The 23,118-nt window shown below is 39.0% G+C and overlaps 1 protein-coding gene across 1 annotated transcript in view; it reads right to left on the reverse strand.

The window, feature by feature from the left end:
* LOC149230005 (nuclear pore complex protein) overlaps positions 1–23,118 on the reverse strand; it is a 396,423-nt gene that overhangs the window by 344,795 nt on the left and 28,510 nt on the right. Inside the window, exon 3 of the mRNA XM_089381174.1 lies at positions 8,085–8,154. Within this exon, the coding sequence (XP_089237300.1) occupies positions 8,085–8,154 (70 nt within the window). The remainder of the gene's footprint in view (positions 1–8,084; positions 8,155–23,118) is intronic.

Consider the following 23,118-nt stretch of genomic DNA (forward strand, 5'->3'; position numbering starts at 1 on the left):
TAATTCTCTAGTGACAGGGTGAGATCATTTCACCAGTCTTTTGTTCAGTATTCTCTCTGTATTGGATTGCTAGTTGAGCATCCTAGAATTGTACTCAGAATTTCTCCTGCATAATAATAAAACCCTCAGAGTTGTTTCACCGGTTTTCCCGCATTGGGTTTTTCTGGGGACTATTTGTCCAAAAATAACAGTGTCCTATGTGTTGTATTTTTCTTTCTTACTCAGTATTTTGTTTCCACATATATGTTAATTAAGTGAAGGATGCAGATGTATTTACTTCGATATTTGCGGTAGAGCACAGTAAATAACTTGGATGAATTTACAAGTAGGAGAAGTAACATCAGTTTGTTGCAAGAGGGATTCCGGCTTAGGAATTTTCACATGGTATCGGAGCTAGTGCAAGTGAGACAAGAAGAGAAAAACCAGAAACCCCAGCACTGAGCAGAAGGGGAAATCGAAAAGCTGCAAGATGCAGCAAGTCGAAACCCCAGAGGGTTTGTGCAGTTCTAGCCGAAGGATCAAAAATTCGAAGTAGTCTCTCTTCGAGTGAGTTGACGGAGCGAAAGAGCTTCCAATTCGAATTTTGTCATGGCAGAGGGAGCAGCGTTGAGCCTCAGCGTAAGGAGCAGTTGGTGGGACGCAGATTTTTCAGTGGGTAGTTTTGTCGGGCTGAAATCGTCAGAAGAAAGAAGAAGAGCATAGTGAGGGAATACTTCCTCAGTGATTTCTTGCCGAGGAAATCAGCATTTCTCAATTGTTGAGCAGCAGAGGAGCAACAACTTACCAACTCCATCAGGGAGTGCGTAAGGCAGCGTAGGAGCTATGTAGCAGGGAGAAAGAGGGAGTTGTTCGACATTTTTCGGAGGATATGGAAACCAATAGCTTAAGGGATCAGGACAGGTTGGATGGGGCTTCCCACTATGCCATCTGGAAGGCTATAATGACCTTCCTTCTATATGAGCATGCCCTCAAGATGTATGTTGATAATGTGGTAGTTGTCCTAGCGGATGCAGATCCGTTGAAGAAGTACAGAGCTGAGATGGCTAAGGTGAAGAGGATGATCCTGGATGGAGTCAAGGATCACGTGGTGTGCCACGTTGCTAGCAAAGGAATCGCTAATGAGATGTGGGATGCCTTGGCCACATTATATCAGGGATCTTCCGAGCAACAGAAGATGTACTTAGAGCAGAAGCTGAGATCTGCTCAGATGCATAAGGGAGAACATGTAGATCTGTTCCTCACAAAACTGAAGGAGACACGTGATGAGTTGTCGGTTGCGGGGCACACACCTCAGGACTCAGAGTTAGTGAGACTGGCTCTAAATTTTGTCTCGAATGATTGGAAAATCTTTGTCCAGAGTATCCTGGGCAAAGCAACATTGCCAAATTGGGACAAGATGTGAGCAGCTCTGAAACAAGAAGAGCTTAGGAGAGACCTGCTCAAGGTAAAACTTGACAGGAGCAATAGCAGCAGTGGGTCGAAGCCCAAAGTGGAGGAAGAGGATAACGCGACCCTTACATCGAAGGGACAGCAGGGGCAATAGAGACGAAAGAAGGACGTCTCCAAGGTGAAGTGTTTCAGATGTGGCGAGATGGACCACTATGCATCCCAGTGTCCTTTGAAGAAAAAGGACAAGGATGAGAAGCATGATCCGAAGGTTACCGAGGAGGAGTTTGCCATGACAGCCAAGATATCTCCAGGAGGGAGGTCGGATGATATAGAGCTGTAGTCAGAAGGACTATAGATGGGCAGTATCCTTGAGGAGCCCATCTCTTGGATCATCACCTTGCTACGGGACCCTATCATCAAGAGTAGCGGGATGGTGGAGTTTCAATTGGTGCCATGGAGTGTTGATTCGACAGATGCAGTGGCTAGAAGAGCCAGAGACTGAGCAGCGCAGAGCAGAGAGCCAGTAGTGCAAGAAGGCATAGTGCAAAGCTTCAGCAGCGCAGTAGCTTCAAAGGCAGAATGGGACTAGTAGCAGTCAAGATTTCAACACCGAGGTGTATCCACTGGATACTTGTCCAATTTTGGTTGTTTTCAATTGCTTCTCTCAGCAACTGAGTTGCAGTACGGATGCAATGTTAGCAGTGGCAATGCTAGCAGCATAACAGATGCAGCGTTTGAGAGGGAGCTGCAGTATAGATGTAGCATTGGCAGTGGCAGTGGCAGTGTCGAAGGCAGCAATACAGTAGCAGCAGCAGTGCAGTGGTTGGTGGACAGCAAGTCAGACATCAGCAACACAAAGACGATGCTTCAGAGTCAAACAGTATGTAGAGAGGTAGTGTATTGCTAGAGCACATTCCTCGCTAATAGAGAGTGTTGATTTGGGGTAGCATCGGATGTGCTCTAAGCCTCAAATTTTGCAAGGAGGCTGTTAGTTTTTGGTAGCATCGGATGTGCTCTAAGCCTCAAATTTTACAGGGAGGCTGTTAGTTTTTGGTAGCATCGGATGTGCTTTAACCATGAAAATTGGTGGAGAGGCTAAGGCACATGAGTTCTAAAGAACCCAAAAACCGTTTGGTTAAATTCCACCCAGATTGTATTTTATTAAAATAATTAATATTTTTGATGGGGTTCCTAAGTCTAAACTTCGGAAAGTTAAAATATTAATGGGTATTAATCAAAATATGGGTGAGAATTATCTACAAGGCGAATCAAGTCAAGCTTTAATCTCAGCCGTTGATTAGAGACTTAATCTCGGCCGTTGAAGTCTGAACGAGAAAAGTATAAGAAGGAGGCTTGGGGTTCATTTAGAAACACGCACGAAGAGAACGAATTGATCTGGAGTTCGATTTTTGGGGCTAGGAAGCTGAGAATTCGAACTAGGTGATCATTCTGCAACAAAGGGGTAGGGATAGTTCGGGAATACTAACAGAGAGGCGGAGAGACACTAGTGGAGGCAGCACAGCAGCTAGAAGGACTGGCGTTGGGCCAATCTGGGCCGATGTAGGCTTGATGCAGAGCCAGAAGGGCCAGCGCAAAAGTAGTAGCTGCCCTTACGCAGAGAGCCGGAACTGTCAGGGAACTGTCGAAATAGCCGGGAAGGTTGACGCATGAGGCAAAAGAGACAACACAGAGCCGACGCATAGCCTGTAAGGCTAACACAGGGCCTAAGTAGGGCCAACGCAGAGATAGTCGAGGTTAGCCAGTTTTATTGTCGAATCAGCCGGAATTTGCCGAGTGAAGTGAGGTAAAACTCACTCAGTTTTCCGCCATTGTATTTTCTCTATCACAAGATTTCCAAGAGGGCATCCAACATTGTATTCAAAATTACTACTTAATAATACAAAACCCTCAAAGTTGTAACACTAGTTTTCTAACATTGGGTTTTTATGGAGACTATTTTGTCCAAAAATAACTATCCTATGTATCTTGTTCTTTGCTCAGTTTTCTGTTTCATGAAATCAAATTTACAGTAGTGTAGGCTGCAGAAGTAATTTGCTTCAGTATTCAAAAAATAACTTGATAATGTATATTAAAATCAAGTAGGAGAAGTAAATTCAGTTTTTGCTACAGTAGGGGTTCCTTGAGGATTAGGAATTTTCACAAAGGCTTGGGCACAGGTATTCCAAAGAACCCAGAAAGCGTTTTGGAAAATTCCACCCAAAAGTGATTTTATTAAAATAATTAATATTTTTAATGGAGTTCCTAAGTCTAAACTTAGGAAAATTGAAACATTAATGGGTATTAACCTAATCAGGGGAGAAACTTCTAGAAAAAGCCACGGATCAAGCCAAAACAATCTAAGCCTTTGATTATGTTTTAATCTAGGTCGTTGGTTGTCCAACAAGAAGATATAAGAATGGGCTTGAGGGTCATTTGGAAAACACACAAAGAGATTGAGAAAATCGATTTTCTGAAGTGAGAAGTTCTCAGGAGAAAAATCGATTGAGGAGATCTTGCAACAGAGGGGCAGTGAGAATGTGGAAGAAGGAATTTACAGAGAGTACGTAGCAAAGAGAGGACAGAAAGGCTTCCAGAGGAAGGTTGATGTTGGCCTACGTAGTGCTGATGCAGAGGCAGCGCACTCATTGAGGGGAAGTCAAGTTCCTGCTGAGGGAAGACGAAACTCAGTTGCTGGAAGCCGGGGTGTGACTCTGGGAGGCAAAAAGTCGATTTCTCAGCCAACAGAGGATCCAGAGGAGACACATCGTAATACCCAGGAGCAGTGACGCAGAAACTGCCCAAAGTGGCGCAGTTTTGAGTGGCCAAGCAGAGGGTGACGCAAAGTCTCCAGAGCAGTAGGATCAGTCACTGATTCTCCAGTGACATGGTGAGATCATTTCACCAGTCTTTTGTTCAGTATTCTCTCTATATCGGATTGCTAGTTGAGCATCCTAGAATTGTACTCAAAATTTCTCCTGCATAATAATAAAACCCTCAGAGTTGCTGCACTGGTTTTCTCGCATTGGGTTTTTCCGGGGACTATTTGTCCAAAAATAACTATGTCCTATGTGTTGTATTTTTCTTTCTTGCTCAGTATTTTGTTTCCGCATATATGTTAATTAAGTGAAGGTTGCAGATGTATTTGCTTCGATATTTACTGTAGAGCACAGTAAATAACTTGCATGAATTTACAAGTAGGACAAGTAACATTAGTTTGCTGCAGTAGGGATTCTGGCTTAGGAATTTTCACAAATACTTCTTCAGGAGTCTTGTTTCCCAAGGCATGATGAGGACTCCTATTTTAGACATATATAGTAGTATTTGTAGCTTATCCCCATATAAACATAAGAAGCTTTTGATCATGAATCATGGCTTTTGCAGCTTCCATGATGGTCTTGGTCTTCCTTTCAGCAACTCCATTTTGTTGAGGGTTGTATGGAACAGTGACCTCCCTCTTAATCCCAGCTTGTCTGCAGAAGTCTTTGAACTCATTTGAAGTATATTCTCCTCCATTATCTGTTCTCAGGATCTTGATCTTCTTTCCTGTTTGATTTTCTGCAAGAGCCTTGAAATCCTTGAATACATCAAATTTTCAAAAACCTAATCCTTGGCCTTCAAGTAAAAGATCCAAGTTTTACGAGGGCAATCATCAACATATATCACACAGTATAAATATCCTCCAAGAGATTTCACCGGCACCCACAAAGATCAAAATGAATAAGATGAAGGATCTCCTTAGATCTACTACTACTAGAAGGGAATGGTCCCTTGACATTCTTCCCACTGGCACATCCCTAGCATACACTTTCATGATCAACTTGCATCCTGGATATCCCTATAACCATTCTGCTCATAATAGGCAAAGCATTATAATGAAGGTGAGCAAATCTATGGTGCCAAAGTTCACACTGATTTGTAATATCATGGACCAATGCTTGAATTGGATGTCCACAAACTTTGTATAGGACATCATCCCTGACACCAATTGTGAATGTTGCCCTCATGCTAGAATTCCTTGGCCAAGCAACGACTTTTCGAGCAATGAATGCAACTCTAAACCCCTTGTCTTCCATGGTAGAGATGGAGACAAGATTTCTCTTTAGGCTCGGCACATACAACACATCATGTAAAAGAATGGTTTGACCATAATTCAAATGAAAAGAAGCAGAACCAGACCCTTTGACATCATGAGTAGAATTATCTCCAAATATAATTTCCAAATTTGACTCCCTCTCAACCAAATTTGAGAGGACCTCATGATACCTAGTGAAATGTCTAGATGCCCCACTATCAAACAGCCAGCTATCTATGTGATCCAAAGAAGAGCTAGAAAGACCAACAACAAAAACATATTCAAATCGAGAACTTGCAACATTATTAGCATACCTCGAATTTCTAGTCCTCTTTTGAGGGCATTAAGGCTCTTCAGCAGTTGCATGGATTGCAGTGCCTCTTCTTTTCCTTCTATCGTCAAAGTAGTCGTTGTTGCCATTATTATTGTTGCTGCTAGGCCTTTGAGCATTTCTTCTATCAGTACAATCTCAAGTAATGTGACCAAATTTGTCACACCTATAGCATTGGACTCTTGAAATGTCCCTTCAATGGTTGTTGAATGATGGGGTTGGCTTCTTTGGCTTCCCTTTGAACGGTCTTCCTTTTCCTTTCTTGACATTGGCTACAAACGTTGTAGGTTCTTCTTCATCTTATCTCTGAATTCTCCATCTGGAAATGAGCCTAGATTCTTCTCGAGTGCACAAACCCAAGAGTTCATCAAATGACGGGAGCTCCTTCCTGCAACTGATGCTATTAATGGAGGTCTCCCAAAACATGGGGAGCCCATCAAGAGTCATATGCACAAGCTCCTTCTCAGATACAATTTCTCCAGTAAAAAGAAGTTGATCCCTTATCTTAGAGATCCTCATGAAGTAGGTTGTAATAGATTCCGACTTAGACAGCGTCATATCACAGAGTTGACTCTTCAAAGAAATGACTTGGGTAAGATTGATGACCTCATACATCCCAATCAATTTGTCATACATTTCCTTTTTCATCTGGGCACATAAGAAATGATATGATCTCTAAGAGAGTCAACAATAATTTTCTTGGCCTCGATCTGACATTTCTTGTATTTCGACATGGCACTAGCATTGGCATTCTCTGGAGGTTCAGCTACTTGGCCCTGCACATATTCCATCACATCATTCTCTTCAAGTGTAAGATCCAATCTAGCCCTTCAAGCTGTGAAGTTGGAGGCATCATTCAGCTTCTCCTCAATCTTGAAATAGGAGGTAGACATCTTTGCCTCGAAATTTTATCACCAAACAGTAACAAGATTGTCTCCAAGGGGTGCTCTTTGGTCTCCTTAGGATACTCTTCACCTCAACTCTAAAACAAATGTTAATTTCCACAATGTTCTATGTTGCTATAATCACTTTAAACAATTTCTTCCAATTTCAATCACCCCAATAACAGATAAGCAATTATAGATAGAACAGTAAACAATAAATGCACAATAGAAGATAGCCAAGCACAATGAGACAGAGATTTGGTCAAAGACCAGGGAAAAACCCCACAAGGGGGGAAACCCTTTGATCAATTCTTCTTCTTCTATTAGTCAATCAATGTTCAGCATGAGATAAATCAGTTCAATAGTGCATCCAAGAACCAGTCAAAGTCAACCTTTGACTTCCCAAGACAACCAATACAAAATCAATCCAATGAAGAGGGATAAAGTCAAATCTGGTCAAAATACTAGTCTGCAATATTTTTGGCCTGTGGAGGAACAGTCAACAGCAGTCAACGGTCTGCCCTAACTAATCAAAGTCAACAGTAAAACTGCCAATAAAAACCAGCAGAGAACTCGGCCTTCCTTCGTTAGTCAAACTTGGTCAAAGCAGAGACAAAATCCTTCTGCAATTTGGCCAAACTTCCACAATAAACCTGTGGTCAAACCTAGTCAAAGTTCCCAAAACATTTTGGTCAAACCAGCAATAAATTCTGTCAAAGTCTCCCTCCAAGATCTCTGTCAAAGCAGCATAAGAAAAGATCAGTCAACAGAAGCCAACGCAGGTCAGAATAGCCCAAAACAGAAAGTCACCACATGTCAAAACAGAACCTTCTCTCTCCGCTTCGGACATTTGAACTTGACCTGTAAATTCAGAGATGACTTGATGCTTGATGTCAGGTCCAAATGAGAGGTCAACAAGGTCAATTTATATGTTAATTTGGAGGGTCAATTTTTTACTTGAGGCCAACTTGAATTTTTTAGGTATACTTGGTCAAGGGTCAAAAATTAAATTTCCTCCATTGATTTTAATGATGAAATTAGGACCATAGCTACTCCAATTTTCAACAGATGTCACATCTGTTTGACGAAAAAGTACTCCATTTCGCGTATTGATATAAGTTCAGTGGTTTATTCACATACAGAGACAAGATGTAACAGTATCTCTTTCAAAACCACACAGCTCCAAGATAATAAAATATTTGCTATTATAAAAATATTCAGAACCAAATTACATGGGAATCCAGAGAAATGTTTACATTGCCACACCAGTGTAAAACCAAACATTAGTCTTCATACTTTATCCGTCATATTTTTCAAGATGCACTCCTGGGATTAAAAACCTTGAATCACTTTTTATCAGATTTATATTAAACTATTACATCTTTAATGAAGCAATAGAAGAACTTACCTAAGTAGCTCAGAAACCTCTCGGCAAGTATTCTCAAACTGCAGGATAAGATCTGGAAATGATATGAAGCCTGTCAATTGCAAACTCACACATGAGAACACTCTTCTGAATTTTGATATAACAAATAAAGGCCATTAAACATACAACTGCAACCAAACATGATCCATCTTATGAAAGGGACAAAAAAACTCATTTATTCAAAGTAAAATACCAAACCAATCCAATATTTTATGAATTCGACATATATAAAACTAGGAAAGGAATACAAGAAAATGAATGATAGATCAAACCACTTAACATAAAAAATGCTTGTCAACTAAACTGCATAACAGCATTAATCAAACACATGTAAGTAATTGATCAATAAAAAGATAAAGATAATGTTAAATGACCAAAACAGTAAGTCAATGGGCTAGGAAGCACAATAACTTATAATCAACCATAAGAGTGCCGAAGGGTACCCCGAAAAGCAGAAAATAAAAGCTGACAAACTAATACAACAAAGAAAATATAGAGCCATTACATATCATTAGAAAGAGATAAAGTAAAGAATGGAGAAGAACTATCATCAGCTGTGAAAATTACAAAGGCACCAATACACCACCTGATGATGATGTTTAGGGAATGTCCAGAGCTAAGAAGGCCTGGTCAAGTGACCTTGGGAGGAGCTTGGAAACAACCAGCAGCGACTCTCCTAATATTTGAGGCTGACAGGAAGAATATAGAAATAATATCAAAAATTTCAAAACAAAAGGATGATGTTGAGCAGCTCAACAGAGATTTCAAAGTGGGCTTTCTCATAATGCACTACTGATGTAGAAGAACAAAAGAGAACACACCACTGGAATTCATAAACAAGCAAACAGGCTAACCTCACAATCATTTTTTGAAGATGATTATCAGAAGCATAACTTTTGGTCCACGAAGTCGTAAATTGGGTTCCAAGCATGCCCTCCTCTCCTCAAATGCTTTTCCCTTGACATTTAGATTAGCAGAGGGTAATTTTCCTGAAAGATTTGTGCCCTAGCATTGCTAGCATAAACCACATTCATGATTTGTCGTTCCCTTTGATATATCTCTGCCATGACATATCATCACATCTTGATTAGTAACTTCTTCTCAGGTCTGTCCATTTGGAAGCAATGATCTTTTAACATGGGTTTTCAGAATCAATTCTCCAGTGTGGGAATCTAAACTCTCAGTCTTCTAGAATGGATCTCTAGACTTGTGAGCACGAGGATTATGCAAGCTTTCCATGAGCACAATCTTGTGTATTTTTCTATGACAACAGAGCATCTATTTATTCTATCAAGATCAGCATCCTTTGTTTGGATGTTTATGTCTCTTCTCAGGCCCTAGCAGGCATCAGAATGATTGCTGGACATCTTTATCCTTACGCCTCAATTCTTCCTGGGCCAAGCATCTCCAAGATCAGTCTAAAACACAAATTGTGGACATCATAAAATCTAAAAAAGATAATCCTTGAATTAAACAATAAACAAATCTTGGTTGTTTCGACGACATTCTTCTGCAATGTTGACATTTCCAGCCTTCGAATTTTTCCCTTTCTATTTGTATCAATAATGAAACCTTCAGCTTGTGTCCCCATTAATTTGCAAGTTGCCACATGAAAACAATGTTAATGCCATTTGAGTCTTGCACAGGTGGTTGAGACTCGAGAGGTATAATTGTTATCCTCGCCACCCAGGTTTAAATCTCACTTGTGACAAGTTCGCTCCCCGTGAGCCAATTGTTGTTTGAGGCATTAAACATGAGGACTATCTCACCCTTGCCTGTAGGCTAGAGGGTGGGGTGAATAATTACATGTCAAAAATAACAAGCATTCATTGTCATGGGTTATATATCCTGTTGTTGTCATCAGTACTAACTTCTAAGTCCTTCATCTCGAATTCGGAAGTCAACACCCTCTTGCATTGATAAATGAGGGAGTCTGCACCAATCAGAAAGAGATCATCAACATAAAGGACCAAAATAAGTGGCATGTCCTTTTCAACCTTGAAATATAAGTTTCGATCAACATAGCTTCTAGTAAATCCCAGCTTCACAAGATAACTGACAATCCTTTCATACCAAGCCCTAGGGACTTGCTTTAACCCATAGAGGGTTTTTTTCAACCTGCACATGAGACCTTCGATCTTGTACTTCAAACCTCTAAGGTTGTTCCAAGTAGACTTCCTCCTTAAGTGACCCATGCAAGAAAGCAGTCTTGACGTCCATTTGATGTAAGCTCCATCCTTGATTAGCAGCAACAACAATTATAGATCTGATAATGGTATATCGAGCAACCAGTGCAAATATTTCATCATAGTCCACTCCTTCCTTTTGAGAGAAGCCACAAGCTACGAACCTGGCCTTATATTTTGCAGCACTTCCATCAGCTCCATGTTTAATTTTGTACAGCCATTTTGAGGTGACCATGGATTTGTCCTTAGGTCGGCACCACATCCCAGACATCATTTTTCATGATTGATTCATATTCTTCATTCATCGCATCTTTCCATACTTGGTGCTTTACGACTTCTTCGAACGTGTGAGATTCAGCTTGAACAATAGTACTCATGGCAGCCAAGTACCCTTGATATCTATTAGGCTTATTACTTTCGTGAAATGTCCCTCTTGGAACAGTATGTCTTGTTGACCCTGCCACTTACAGCTACCTACAAGTCAGTGAGAAAAGCCTTCAACCCCACAAGGTGTGGTTGGTGGCAGGGAACTAAGAGGAGGGGTTGTCACACTAAATCCCCTCTCTGTTTAAGCTATCTACTAAGTTAGCTATGGGGGGTAGTTCCTAATATGGAAAACTAAGATAAAAGAAATGTGAGGTTCTAGGAGAGATCTTAAAGTGAAAATGGATTACTTTTAAGAATTATGAGCAAAATATGATAAGCAATAAAAATCATTAACATAATAAAACCATAAAACCAGTACCTTAAGATAAATTGCTCAACAAGAATGAAAGATACATTTGCTCAAAACAAAAGTAAAATGCTTCCAACGACGAAAGCAAAACAATCCTGAAATGGAGACAAAGATGTTAGAACGATATTCAACATATAAAATGTTTTTAAAATATAATCAATGCCTAAATAAAACCATATAGAAATATCTTGCAAAAGGCAAAGCAATTAGTGTTCTACTTGCAAAAGGAAAATGAAACAATGCTTGCCAACATAAAATATTCAATAATGGCAAGTAAAATGGACAATTGCAAGTGAAATCATAAGATGTATTAGCATGAATTGATATACTAGATTTGAATGCAATTAATCTTGGTTATTTTTAATCTAAAATGCCTAATCTAAATGAAAAGTCCTCATCTTGACCTCTTACCAAAAAGGTAAAAAGTGGGGTGAGGTGTCATAAATGATACCCGTCCCCTGAGTCTTACGAGTCAGCGTGTGTCTTCGTTCCCACAAGGGGACAAGCCACCTTCATAACTGCAGGGTCGCAACGCTTTTACCTTACTTCGTACCAAATGGAAGAACTTTCCAAGAAAGTCTTTTTCCCTATACTTTCTATCAACCAAGCTTACGCTTGAAAGTTAATTGAGTTAAAATGTAAACTATGCTAGAATTTGTAAATGATATGTGAGTAAGTTTTCCCAATGAGATTTGCAATGCTTCAAAATAATGGAAATGAGATAATGCTCAAAGTAAGTTGCAAATGTAACTTCAATTGGAAAAAGGAAATTAGCTTGTAAGTGAATTAAAGTGATGCAAGTAAGTTTACTTTGCAAAAAAGGAAATTGCCTCAAGTAGATGGAAATGCTCACAATGATGTAACTTGAAAATTTTATCTCAAAGTTGTACAAGACATGTAAACATAAGCTTCATAAATAAATGGAATTGTAAATTGCTCCAAGTAAATGTCGCAAACCATAAACTTATAGCAATTGAAAATGAGATGAAGCTAAAAAATGAATGTTTGCTTGTAAAGTATGCTTTGAAAGTAAATGAGCAAACCACAAATGAGCCTATAGTGAGACAAATTGTAAAGAGAGAAAATGTTAGACAACTAAATTAAATTTGCTACACAAATTGAGATACTTGCATGTAAGAAATGAGTTGCTCTAAAGCAAAGTATCAACTTATACTTCAAAACAAAAGTAATGAAAAGCAAAGCATCAAATGAAACTTGCAACAAAATCCAACTTAGAAATTGAAATGTGATGGTGAGGTTGTGTTAATTTTAGAGCATGCAAAATGAGCTAAAAATGAAAGTTAGAAAAGATGAGATGCCAAAATTAATCCACCCACACAACATCCTCCTTCTGAATAAGGAGAAAGGATGCCTTGGATAAACCCAAGCTCCCACAAAAAGAAAATATATTTTATTAAGATATTACAATGGTGTAAAAGTCTCTTAAAAGGCTGCCCAAAAGATGAAGGAGGTTTGTACAAGATGCAAGCTAGAAATAGCTAAAATATCCCTCCAAACTATAGCAACCTCAAAGGGCAATGAAGTCCTTCTAAAATCATAAAATTACAAGGTCCCAAAGGCCCACAGCCTAGCCTTCTTTGTAACTCCTAGTGTCAACGGCCTCCTTAGAATAGATCTTGGGTGCTTGAGAGGTCCTACAAGAAAGATAGAGTTTTCAATGGTCTTTCCTCAAGGCACTTGTTGTCAAAACTCCAACAAAACTCCAACTATGGGCTGCAAAACCAAGACAAAATTAGTGTAGAACGCATATAAAATGAACAAGTATGATATAAAATAATGTACAAAACCAAATCAAGTGATGGGAATGAAATTTGAACCCCATCACTTGCCTAGCATGGAAAATGCTCTCAAATAGCTAAATAAATCAATGAAAACACAATTTTTAAAAGAGATTTAAATTTAGAAGTATTTGCTTATACACAAGCTATGTCCAAGAAAAATCTCTGCAAGAAGTCACTTCATAAGATAAAACTATGGAAATTCAAAGAACCAACGAAAGCTCTTTGGAAAATGTGTCAAGAGTGGATTGGTTTCTCCAAAGATTTCCCCTCACACTTGATATCTGAATCCCAACAAAATTTTCCTCTACAAAACTTCAATCAAACATTAGTTCCATATAGATTTAGCAAATAAGCAATGATAAAAAAACTCTAGAAATTTATTGGAAAATAACTAGAGATTTCCACACCTAAAGCATACTCCTAAATCAATTGCCAATACAAGATAGCCACAATAGCTCGTATTACATCATGATATGAGAGCCCATGGCTCTATTATATAAAGAGTTGGGAGCAAATCTCAATGAAGAATAACAATGACAAATGGCATGAGGTAACAATCCCAAAGAGAAATTCAAATTTGTTGAATGGAGCTCCGATGCCAAATGTAAAAATCGAGTTCTGGCAAGTGGACATCATTTTCTTCTTCCCTTATGTGCCAAATTTGAATTTTATGATGGAATGACAAGTGTAGATGGGTGGTAACCCATGTGGGGACAATTTCCCACAAAAGTCTCCACCAAATATTCTCTCAAATCCTCCCAAATGTGCATTAACTTCATAAATTCGAATTTCCAAGTAAGCAGCTTTCTCATTTAATGCCAAAAATTCAATTTTATTTGAGCACATGTCCTTTCCTTGATTTTAGGAGTCCACATCACCTTGGGACTTCACTTTAACTCCTCCATAATTTTCCACCTTATTTCCACAACATTTAGCATGTGTGGATATTTATTTTTCTCCATTTATTTAATTTTTGGCTTAATTAATTGCCAAATTTCCCACTAAACTTAGAAAAAGTGAGTTTTGAGGGTTCAAAACACATTTTTAACCCCTCAAAGTGTCATAGTAGAAAGTTGAGGGTGAGAGGTGCAAATTTTATTACTCATACTCCATACAACTTCTCTAGACATCACTTATTACATTACAACTACAATTTTATGAGCAATTTCCCAGTGTAGAAAACCTAAAAAATTAAAAAATGACTACCTAGACCTAATCAAATTCCACGAAATTTTGTGTGATTTAGTATGGTAATATACATTGACTCTAGACACTAAGATGTGTTAGAGGCTCAACCTTCAAACTGTCACCCCGGCTTTGAGGTAAAAAGTGAATGCAAAAACCTAAAAAATTATCTGCCTCTAAAAAAGAAGAGATAATTAACCAGATAAAAAAAACACTCCAAGGTGTACTCGTTTGCTGATCGAGTCCAAACATCATAGGCCCATTACAAACTCAAAACTCATCATTACTAGTATCACTTATTACAATTCCTCGCAAGGTGTGGAATCTGGGTACAAGAAAAATGACGAAAAATAGAAGTAGAGTTTAAAAACTCTGTTGACTGATGATATCTGATGGTACAAGTGTCCTTTGGTACATCCTTGGGCATGGAGTCTTCATATAATCATCAGGTGCCACTCCAGTGGTCAACATGTCTTTCAAGCTTCAGCATCTTCGAGAGTATATTTCAGCCATAGTGGTCTTTTCCTTGAGGTAGAGGGATCACCAAGAGGTGGATCAATAGGATCCACTGGGCCGTCAACATCAGGCATAGGCTCATCCATTGAAGGTTTTTCTTGTGATTTAGCAGTATCATCATCGTCCTTCCTTGAGATGGGGAGATCTTTAGCTTTCCCGTACGCAGTGTCTTCATCAAAGGTAACATCTCGGCTTACTTCCACATCTCTTTGACTAAGTACATAAATTCTATATGCCTTTGTATTTTCACTATAGCCGACGAATATACCTTTCTTCCTAGAAGCTTCCAACTTATTCCTTTTCTCTTTAGGCACATGAAAATACACAGGACAGCCAAAGATTCTAAAATGAGAAACATTAGGTTTATTACCAGTGAAGAATTCCTTGAGTGTCTTGAAATCCAAGGCTTGATGAGGGCTCCTATTTTGAACATATACTGCAATGTTGGCAACTTCTCCCCATAATAACTTCGGTAGACCTCGATCATAGATCATGGCACGAATGGCTTCCATAATCGTTCGATTCTTTATTTCAGCAACACCATTTTGCTTTGGAGTGTATGGAACAGTTGTCTCCCTCTTAATGCTAGCCTCTCTACAAAAGTCATTGAATTCATTTGATTCATATTCGGTCCCATTATCAATCCTTAACGTCTTGATCTTCTTCCCTGTTTGATTTTCCACCAATGCTTTGAAAGAACGGAACCATTTGAACACTTCATTCTTCCTCTTCAAAAAATAGATCCATGTTTTACGTGAGAATTCATCAACAAAGATTGCATAATATATGTATCCTCCCATTGAGGTTACGGGCAGGACACCAAATAGGTCAGAATGGACCAATTGAAGAATATCAGTTGTCATACTTTCACTAGAAGGGAATGGTCCCTTTATATGTTTCTCAGTTGCACAACCTTGACAGACCCCTTCATGGTTCATATGAAAGTCATGCATCCCTGTGACCATCTTCCTTACCCTAGGTAAAGCTTTGTAATGTAAGTGGGAAAATCTTTGATGCCATATCTCACATTAAAGAGAAATATCACTTGCCAAAGCTCCCAAAGGATTTCCACCAACTTGATAGAGACCATCAACCCTAAATACAAGAGTAAATGCATCGTTAGGGTTTCTATGCCAAATATGTACCTTTCCATCAATGAATGCTACCTTGAAGCCTTTATCTTCCATCACAGAAATAAACATCAGGTTCTTTCATCAAATCAGGCACATACAGCACTTACTGTAGATGTATGGTTTAACCATAATTCAAGTGAAGTGTGACAATTCCTATCCCTTTCACGAGGTAAGTGGCATTATCTCCAAGTATAATCTTTAGATTATTTTTCTTCTCAACTAAATTTGAGAGGGCCTCCTTGTATCCAGTGAAGTGCCTTGAGGCTCCACTATCAATCAACCAATGATCCAAAGTATCCGGAGGAGAGGCAGTAGATAGAGCAGAAATAAGATAAAACTCATCTTGTTTTTCTACAACATTACTTTCATCATACCTGGCATTTCTTGTCCTTTTGGGAGGTCGACCATTTCCATCTCGAGCAATTGAAGAATTCCTCTTTCCTTTGTTATTATACCTGTTGTTCCTTTGATTGCCATTGTTTTTGTAATTGTTGTTATTTTTGTTGTTATCATCCCTTGGAGGATTCTTCTTGTGAGGGCACTCTCTAGCATAGTGGTTGAACCTATTGCAATTGTAGCATCTTCCTTTGCCTCTTCCTTTAAATCCCTTCTTAGATCCTTGGCCCTATCTGCTTGGACCAGCATCATTCTTCCCCTTTGCACGAGCAAAGAAAGCAGTAAGCTCAGTTCCATTTTTGGATGTATCTCTCTCCATCATCCTTATCTCCTCTTGAGTGCATCTAACCAATAACTCATCCAAGCTAGGTATCTTGTCATTGTTGAGAATGGTGGTGACAAACACAATTCATGGTCTTGGAAGACCTCCAAGAGCCTGTCAAAAATAAATTCTCCAATAGATAGTAAGTCATTCTTGATTTGAGTTATTCTCGTGAAATAAGATTGGATAGACTCCCCTTTATCCATCCCGATATCCTTCAACTTGTTTTTGAGAAATAGGATTTGATTTGCAATGTTCACTTTGAACATCCCAACTAGCTTATCATACATTTCCTTAAAAGTTCCCAAATCATAAATATAGGCAGCCAAAAGTTTTTTGAATGGAGTCAACTACATTTTCTTAGCTTTGACCTTACCTTTTTTATTTTCAGATAGTTGTTGATCCTCTCATACCAAGCTCGAAGAGCTTGCTTCAACCCATAGAAGGCTTTCTTAAACCTGCATACATGTGTTTGACGATCTTGAACTTCGAACCCCTCAAGTTGTTCTACATAGACTTCCCGCTTAATTGAACCATGCAAGAAGGTGGTCTTGACATCCATCTGATGTAGATTCCATCCTTGCGAGGCAGCAAGGGCTATAATCAAACGAATGGTGGTATATCGGGCAACTGGTGCAAATATTTCATCGTAGTCCACACCTTCCATTTGAGAGAAGCCTCGAGCAACAAACCTGGTTTTGAACTTTTCAGCACTTCCATCAACTCCATGCTTGATCTTGTAGAGCCATTTCGAGGTGACAACAGACTTGTCCTTGGGTCTAAGGACCACATCCCAGACATCATTTTTCATAATCGACTCATACTCTTCATTCATAGCATCCTTCCAAACTTGATGCTTCACAACTTTTTCGAATGCGCAAGGCTCAGATTGAACAACGGTGCTCATGGCAATTAAGTACCCTTGGTACCTATTCGGCTTTTTACTTTCACGAAATGTCCCCCTTGGTGCAATATGTCTCTCAGCATCTTTGAGAGTTTCCCTAAGCCATGAGGGTCTCCTTTTTTAGGAGGAGGGCTCATGAGGAGGTGGATCAAGGGGATCCATTGGTCCTTCAACATCGGGCATCGACTCATCCTGCAGTTCTCCCTACTTTTCTGTATCTGCTTCTTTGTCCTTCCTTGGAATAGGAAGGTTACTAATCTTCCCAAGGGCGGCATCTTCGTCAAAGGTGACATCATGACTTATCTCCACTTTTCTTTGACCAAGCACATAGGTTCTATATACCTTAGAAGTTTCATTGTAGCCCACAAATGTTCCTTTCTTCCCAGATGCATCCAATTTGCTTCCCTTTTCTTTCGGCACATGAAAATATATGAGGCTACCAAAAATTCTAAAGTGACAAACACCAGGTTTCTTACCAGTGAAAACTTCTTCGGGAGTTTTGGAGTCCAACGCTTGACGAGGGCATCTATTTTTAATGTACACAGCAGTGTTGGCAGCTTCCGCCCAAAAGAACTTCGAAAGGCTTTAATCATGAAGCATGGCACGTTTGGCTTCTATAATAGAATGGTTCTTCCTTTCAACAACACCATTTTGCTCAAGAGTATATGCATTAGTAGTCTTCCTCTTAATGCCAACTTCTCTACAATAGTCATTGAACTCATTTGATTCATATTTGGTTCCATTATCAGTCCTCAATATTTTGATCTTCTTCCCTGTTTGATTTTCGACCAAAGCCCTGAAAGAACGAAACCATGAGAATATCTCATCCTTTTTCTTCAAGAAATATATCCAAGTTTTGCGAAAAAAATCATCCACAAAGATAGCATAATATAAATATCCTCCCAAAGATGTCACAAGCATCATACCAGATAATCAGAATGAACCAATTGCAAAATGTCGGTAATCTTGCTATCACTTGAGGGGAATGGTCCCCTTGTATGTTTTCCTTTAACACATCCTTGACAAACACCTTCATGTTATACTTAAAATTCGAGCATACATGTCACCATCTTTCTCACATCAGGTAGAGCCTTATAATGTAGATGAGCAAACCTCTGGTGCCATAATTCGGATTGAAGAGATGTGTCGCAGGCTTCCTCCAACTTGATATAGGCTATCAACCCTTAATCCAAGAGTAAATGCTTCTTTTAAATTTCTATTCCAAATACGTACCTTTCCATCGATGAATGCCACCTTGAATCCTTTGTCTTCCATCGCCGAGATAGATACTAGGTTCTTCTTTATTCCAGGTACATATAGTACTTCTTGTAGATGAATGGTGTTACCTTGATTCAATTGAAGAATAACATTTCCAACTCCCTTCACAGGATAGGTGGCATTGTCCCAAAGAATGATTTCCAAACTTGAATCTTTTTATATCAGATTTGAAATAACTTCCTTATACCCAGTGAAGTGCCTTGATGCACCACTATCAATCAACCAATTTCCCCCAAGGTATCCAGAGGAGAGGCAGTAGAGGGCAAATATAAGATAAAATTATTTTTGCTTGTTATCAACAACATTAGATTCATCATATCTGGAGTTTCTTGATCTTTTGGGAGGTCAACCATTTCCGTGTTGAGTAGCGGGAGTATTCCTTTTTCCTTTGTTGTTGAATTTGTCATCCCTTTGATTGTTGTTGCCCCTGAAATTGTTGTGGTTGTGGTTGTGGTTGTCATCATCATGAGGTGTATCCCTTCTATTAGGACACTCCCTAGCATAGTGACCAAACCTGTTACAAATGAAGCATATTCCCTTCCTTCCATCTATGAATCTCGGTCTTCCTTGACATTGCTTCTTTAAACCTGCATTGTTCTTCTTTTTAGCATGAGCAGAGAATGCAGTAGGTTCATTGCTATTTTAGGGCATGTCTATTTCCATCAAAATCATAGATGTATGCAACCAAATGCTTGTTAATAGAATTCCTGATCATCGTCTTTGCTTTGACTTCACCTTTCTTGTACTTCGTCTTAGCGGCAGCTGGTGCATTTGAAGGAGGTTCAGTGATCTTTCCTTACACATAGTCCATGACATCCTGCTCTTCCAAAGTCAAATCAAGAGACATCTTCCATGCAAGATAATCAGACTTATCACTGAGCTTGTCATCAGGATTGAAGTAAGATGCGAAGGCCATTAACTCTTGTTCTTGTCCAACAAATCTCAGTGATTGCTCTCCTCAATGATTGCTCTTTTGACTCTTGCTTGGCCTTTGTCTTCACCTCAGCTCTGATACCATGTTAAATTTAGTTAACAATGGTATGTTCTATACTTAAAAGCAATTTACTTCAATTTTTCTTATTATTCCAATATCAATTTCCAGATTAGCAATAGTGTTTTTAAAACCGACCTAACTAACTGGTTACCGATCTAACCAGCCGGTCAACAAGGCCACCGATTGGAACCGGTTGAAAAACCCAGTCAGGAAGGCAATGTGGCAAAGTTTTGGCCCTAACCGACCGGTTTAGTCAAACCAGCCCAATCTTAAACCGGCCGGTTACCTGCCATGCCAGCCTCCACCATTTGTATTGCTGGTTTGGCATGTGGTGTGAAGAAAGTTTGCTATGGAAACTAAAATTGTGTCACTCTATGGTTGAAATTTGCATTATGGTTACATTACTCGGTAGCAGGGGATTCTTCATTACAAGTTTTTTTAAGGCATGTTGGACTGTACAAAACATAGACAGTGTACTGATTTCATGTCCGTTGTTCCACTATGGTATTGGCAGCCTGTAGGGCACGTTGAATTCCAACCGATCGAGGATGATAAGTTTGGAGAATTCACAATCTAAAGGTTGTAAGTGCATTGTGTCTGGTCCTGTTTCAACATCTCAGAAAGCCTGCAGATTTAACACTGTTTCCAGTAGTGAAGTATATCTCCAGGAATCATGTAACAAAATTCAAGTAGCAAATGTATCAACAGAAAGAACACTCCAGTACAATGTTTCTTTTCAGCTTATAAATGAATTCTAGTTGAACCTGATTTCATGCCTCGATCATCCTTTGGCCAAGCAGCCAAAAGACTAGAAATAATCTCCAATAAACATGTAACAACAGTCAAGTAGCAAAATGTATCAACAGAAAAAGCGCTCCAGCAGAATGTGTTCTCTAGTTTAGAAAGAATATTGGTTGAACCTGATTTCATGCCTGGATCATCCTTGGGCCTAGCAGCCAAAAGACTAGAAACAATGGTCGCAGTCACCTTTCAGCATGTAACAAAGAATACTTTGAGCCTGTCTAAGGGAACACCTCACCTCTTATTGCTCACACTTTGGTTACAGTAAAAGGTAAGCTCAATATTGAAGGAAAAGGAATAATCAACCCTTGTACAGATACTATATGCTCAGTCCTGTTCCTGGCAACAGAATTACAGACGGTGCATGATTTTGGAACATTTTTGTGGTTATGGTTATATATATATTCCCAACCTTCTTTCGTGTTTAAGGGCTAACCTAAGACAAGATGCGGGAATGTTTGAGAAGACATATAGACTGAAGATTAAATTGATTTAAAATAGAGTTTTAAATATGAGTCGCCCTGTCCATATAACCAAAAGCAGTTTAACTTGAGACCATGAAGAGCTTGAAAGAAAAACATGTTGACCCATAAAGGTGGATTTGAGGTTTAGTTTACATGATGTGTACAAATTTGTAAGGCATAGATAGCATTTGTATTACTGGTTTGTTTGTGGAGATCCTATCTCTGACATGGATATTGAGAGTTTAATAGAGAAATGTCTAATTGGCATACTCAATTACTCCAATTCCAATTAGCGTCAAAGACTATCTCATGAAGCATAGAGAAAGCATTGTAAGGTCTATCTTTGATGATCTCAGAGAGCCAAACATGGTGGAGGCAGGTGAACCATTTTTCAGTATTAATGAACAACCATATCTTTTCATCATGGTGATTCAGTGCAAGATAAAGGGCTTTTTTATGGCAATAAAATTGCAAACCAAACAAATTGTTTATTTGAGTCATTGCTTATGTATTTTACTATTTTGTCGATGATATGTATTGCACTCGGTGCCATTTTGATATATTCACCTTTACATGGTATATAAATGAGCAAACTTTGCATATTTTGTCTCTATTGGCTTGGAATCATGGTTTTAAATCTTAAAAATAGTTTTGTTTCATTAAAAATAAATATTTAATGTATTTTTCTAAAACCAGTTCGTTTAGACCTAACCAGTCCCAGTTCAACCAGTTCCGGTCGGTAAACCGGTTCATTAGGTGGACTGGTTCGTTTAGACCTAACCAGTCTCAGTTCGACCGGTTCCAGTCGGTAAACCGGTTCATTAGGTGGACCGGTCCGGTCACCGGTTCCGGTTTTAAAAACATTGATTAGAAATCACATTAACATGACAGTAAATGCAGATAGAACATAAATTAAAATAGTAGAAGACAAGCCAAGGCAAGAGGACACAAGATGTGGCGCATACCAAGGGCAAACCCCAATGCGGGGAAACCCTTTGATCAGTTCTTCTTATTATTCTTCGAAAGTTCAACAGAGAGAGAGAGTACAATGTACAAAATTTAGTTGCCCAATCAAAGTCAAATTTGTCCAGTCAAACAGCAGTCACAGAAAGCCCTAACCAAAAAGTCAACGCTGGTCAACGTGGCAGAATTTCTCCTCCAAATCAGCTCGGTCAAACCCAATCAACTTGGCCTCCAACAGCAGTCCAAATCAACCCAAAACAGTCCCAAAAATATCAGTCAAACTTGGTCAACGTAGAGTCAAACATGCGGTCAACGCTGGTCAAACAGCTCTGAATGCCTCGATTTCTGTGCCCAAAAATGCGGCCTACCCAAACAAAATATTCCCCAAGAAAAACACAGTCAAACTCGGTCAACTGCAACTCGGTCAACGTTGGTCAAACCCTCCTACAATTCGGTCAACGCCCAAAACAGAAAATTGCAGTCTTGTCCTTCACACGTGTGGAGAGAGAGGCTACCCAAAAATGTGTACGACCCAATCAGATGAGAGAGAGATGTGTGTGAGTTGAGTGTCCAAATGAGGTAGATGCTCCTTCTATTTATATGCAATGTTCAGGACGAATAAACGTGTCTTTTGGGCTTATGAGCCTTACATTAGATTGTTGGCCAACCTTGACAATTTGTCCATGATAGAAATAAATTCATAATCCCATTTGTACATGTCAGAATGAGTTGATCTTTAAATCAATCCTACACCACTCGGAAAGAGGAATCCAATAAAAATATCAGCTCCATCATATGAGTTGTCCAAGGTGGAGTTTGGCCCTAGTTGCCAAATTTAACATGGTCGAATTCCCTTCAAAAAAGTCAAAAAGGCCAAATACATTGTATTCTTTATCCACTGAGTGGAACAAATCAAACTAAGTTTAATAACATGTTGCTTTTTTGAACCAAAAGGACTAAACAAAGCTAACCATAACAACTAAAACATTTTCTAAAAAAAATATACAGCACTTTATCCTAGCCATCTAATGAATTTATCCATTCAATTCCAATGTTATTCTTGTCCTTGATCATGATAGCATAGGTCAGATCCAAAACAAAAATAGAAACAGCAAAGAACTTGAGTTGCATAGCGGTTGTGTAGCAACTCCAGCTTGGCACACACACCTGTAGCATTGAAGGACAGTTGGTCGATGGAAGATGATGACTAGATGTATGAGGTGGAGTAGTATTAGAATATTTCTATTTAGTATTTAATGCTCATTCTTTTTAGCTGTTACTATTTTTATTCTTTTAGCAGTTTCTTAAATGAAACTGATTGTTTCCATATTCTACA

This window comes from Pinus tabuliformis, chromosome J, assembly GCF_031772625.1.
Source record: "Pinus tabuliformis cultivar Carrire ecotype Pingquan chromosome J, CPIR1, whole genome shotgun sequence".
NCBI lineage: Eukaryota > Viridiplantae > Streptophyta > Pinopsida > Pinales > Pinaceae > Pinus > Pinus tabuliformis.